The sequence below is a fragment of the Propithecus coquereli genome, unplaced genomic scaffold (assembly GCF_000956105.1).
Source record: "Propithecus coquereli isolate 6110/MARCELLA unplaced genomic scaffold, Pcoq_1.0 Scaffold79, whole genome shotgun sequence".
NCBI lineage: Eukaryota > Metazoa > Chordata > Mammalia > Primates > Indriidae > Propithecus > Propithecus coquereli.
In genome coordinates, this window is record NW_012154062.1 from 942,445 (window position 1) to 945,096 (window position 2,652).

Below are 2,652 nucleotides of genomic sequence, written 5' to 3' on the forward strand. Positions count from 1 at the left end.
TCTACAGAATTGCAACTCCGTTTATGCAATTTCCTTTAGGGTTATCCATACACTGTCATCTGCGCGTATAAAGCCTCCTTAAAGAGGTCCCAGGATCCCAGGAAGCAGTGACCCTCATTTCTTTTCCATTCCTCTCCCTCCCTGCCTCCGTCCCCCCAGGAAAGCTCTCCACTCCCACCCTCTGCCCCCAGCGCTGCGATTTAGCGCGATGACGACTGAATTCCGATCACCTGGCAAAACTTGAAAGCTTTCACCGCCAACCCCCCTCCTCCCAGTCTTGCCTAAGACTTTGGTTTCATTCAAACAAACAAAACAAATAAAACACCACTGGATTTCCTTTCTTAGTACACTAACTACTTACATAGTATTTAATAGAGCCTGTGCAAGTCCGCAGGCTACATGAAGACTTAACCCCTTCATTCCTACTTCCAAGTGAATTACTCCAAGTCGAAATCAACAAATAGTAGAAAGAACATGTCTAGCAAAAAGAGGACAAAAAGATTAATCTAAGGCAAGTAAACACCTAAATCCACTAATTACTACAGAGTAGTCAGTAAGGTGACCTTAGCAGGGAAAAGCACAAGCAAGCAGCAGCAAGTAACACGGCGTGGCGAGGGGACCTTAAACTGCAGCAACCCCATTTCTGTCACTTTTTCAGCCCTGGTTACTTATGGCTGGGAAAGGGCCGAGCAAACGCCCAGCAGGAGTAGGACGGCTGGGCCCGGGAGGGTCAAGTGCCTGGTGGGCGGTGTAACCGAGTCCGCTGTAATCCCCTTCGGACACTTTCAAGGTGACAGCCAGAGCCGCCTCTGTCCCTTCCGCAGGACCAGCGCTGACCCCACGTGAGACCTGCCTCCGCCCCGCCGGCGCCGCCTCCCCCCGTCTCCCCGACTCGGGCACCCCCGGCCCCGGAATACCCGCCCCCTCCCCGAAAGCGAGTGCAGTCGGCGCGACGGTCGCGTGCAGCGCGCCCTCCCTCCGAGCCGGCCGCCGGGCACGGGGAAGCGACCCGACCCGGCACTTACCGCAGCGCCTCCGAGCCAAGCCCGAGCCCCGAGCAGCAGAGACCGGAACCCGCGTGGAGCCCGGCGCCCTCTGGACCCTCGGCGGGGCGCTCCTGGCCCAGCCCGGCAGGCCCGCGCGGCAGCGTCCGCACCTGGGGGCGCGCGCCTCGGCCCCACCCCGACCCCGCGGCTGCCGGGCGGGAACCCCGAGTCCCGGCGCCCCCGCTCCCCGCCTCCCGGGCCGCCAGGGGGTGGAGCGGGGCGGGGAGTTCGGGAAACTTGTAAATAGAAAGCTGGCGGCCTCAGCAGCCCCCCCGCACCCGCGGCGGCCCCTTCGCAGCAGGCGGCGAGCACGGGGGCTGCGCCCCGAGAAACTTGAAAGACGCGCGAGGCGGTACCTCGGGACGCCGCCGGGGAGTCTCCGCAGCGCTGCGCTCCGCCGGGCTCGGCAGGTTGGCGGGCCCCGCCCGCCCGCTCCGTGCTCTCGCGCTCCAGTGTCCCAATCCCGAAGCCCCGCGCGCTCCCGGGCGAAGTGCGGACGCGCCCCACGCCCGGGCGTCCCCCAGGCCCGCGCTGCACCTGTTGCCACGTGCGACGCGGTGCCCCGGGCTGCTGCCGGCGCACCTGGCTGAACCCAGCGTCCCCGCGGGCGACCGGAGCTCTGCTGCGCCTAATGCTGGCGCCCCGGGCCAGGCGGGCTAGCCTGAGGATCGGCCTCCCAGTCCCCTCTCGCCACCTGTGCGCCCCCGCCCAGCCCTTCGGCCTGCTTGGGCCGGTGGGGCCATCGCGCCGCGGGCGGGTGCGAGGTGGGAAGGCTGCAGAATTATCAGGGTGGAGGCTTGCAAGGAACCAGCAACGATTGACTCTTACAGGGTCCGACTCCCAATCTACACTATCTTCATGCCTTCCAGAAGTTTACCAGCAAGCAGCTATTTAAGGTTAAAGAAATGAGCACTCCAGCTGTTACAGCTTCAGATAAAGAGTTGAAAGACTAGAACACCAGAGAGGAAGAGAGAGAGACTAGGCCCGACCCACTTTTCTCTAAACACAAACTAAGTCCTTGCTTTTTGCTGAACTGAGCAAATGTCATCCACAGCTGACTTTCAGGCCCATAAGATCCTTTCTTCCATAAGGCACATTTTTGATACAAAGCTCTGCCAAAGGTGACATCCTGCCTATGAGAGATGTAACATTACAGAACCATCCAATGTCACACAACCTAGGAACAAAATTTTTAATTTTTTTTTATTACCTGATTTGGGTTTGCTAGAAGCTTTTTAAGAAAAGTAAGCTTTTTCTGAAAGTAAATTTGAGGATGCTGTTTTTAGTTTTCTATAGCCTGAATATTAGATACACTGACAGATGTATTGTCACTTACAGTTATAAAGCCTTTTCACGTGTACAGTGATCCCTTATTTCCTCACAAGACCCAGGAGTATATAGGTCACATTATCTCCATTATTCAAGTAAGGAACTTGAAGCTCAGAGAGGTCAAGTGACTTGCACAAGGTCACACAGCTAGTGAAGGGCAAGTGTAAACCCAGAAGGCCTCCCTCCTAACCTTCTTTTCTCATTCCATTACATAATGACACCTCTCACTTGCTTTTGAAATCCCTGTTGTAAAGACAGACATGTAACCGACATGAGC

The 2,652-nt window shown here is 57.4% G+C and overlaps 1 protein-coding gene across 1 annotated transcript in view; it reads right to left on the reverse strand.

The window, feature by feature from the left end:
• LOC105825202 (microtubule-associated tumor suppressor 1 homolog) overlaps positions 1-2,652 on the reverse strand; it is a 217,631-nt gene that overhangs the window by 109,924 nt on the left and 105,055 nt on the right. The window contains exon 4 of the mRNA XM_012662907.1: positions 1,325-1,908. Coding sequence (XP_012518361.1) covers positions 1,325-1,908 — 584 coding nt within the window. The remainder of the gene's footprint in view (positions 1-1,324; positions 1,909-2,652) is intronic.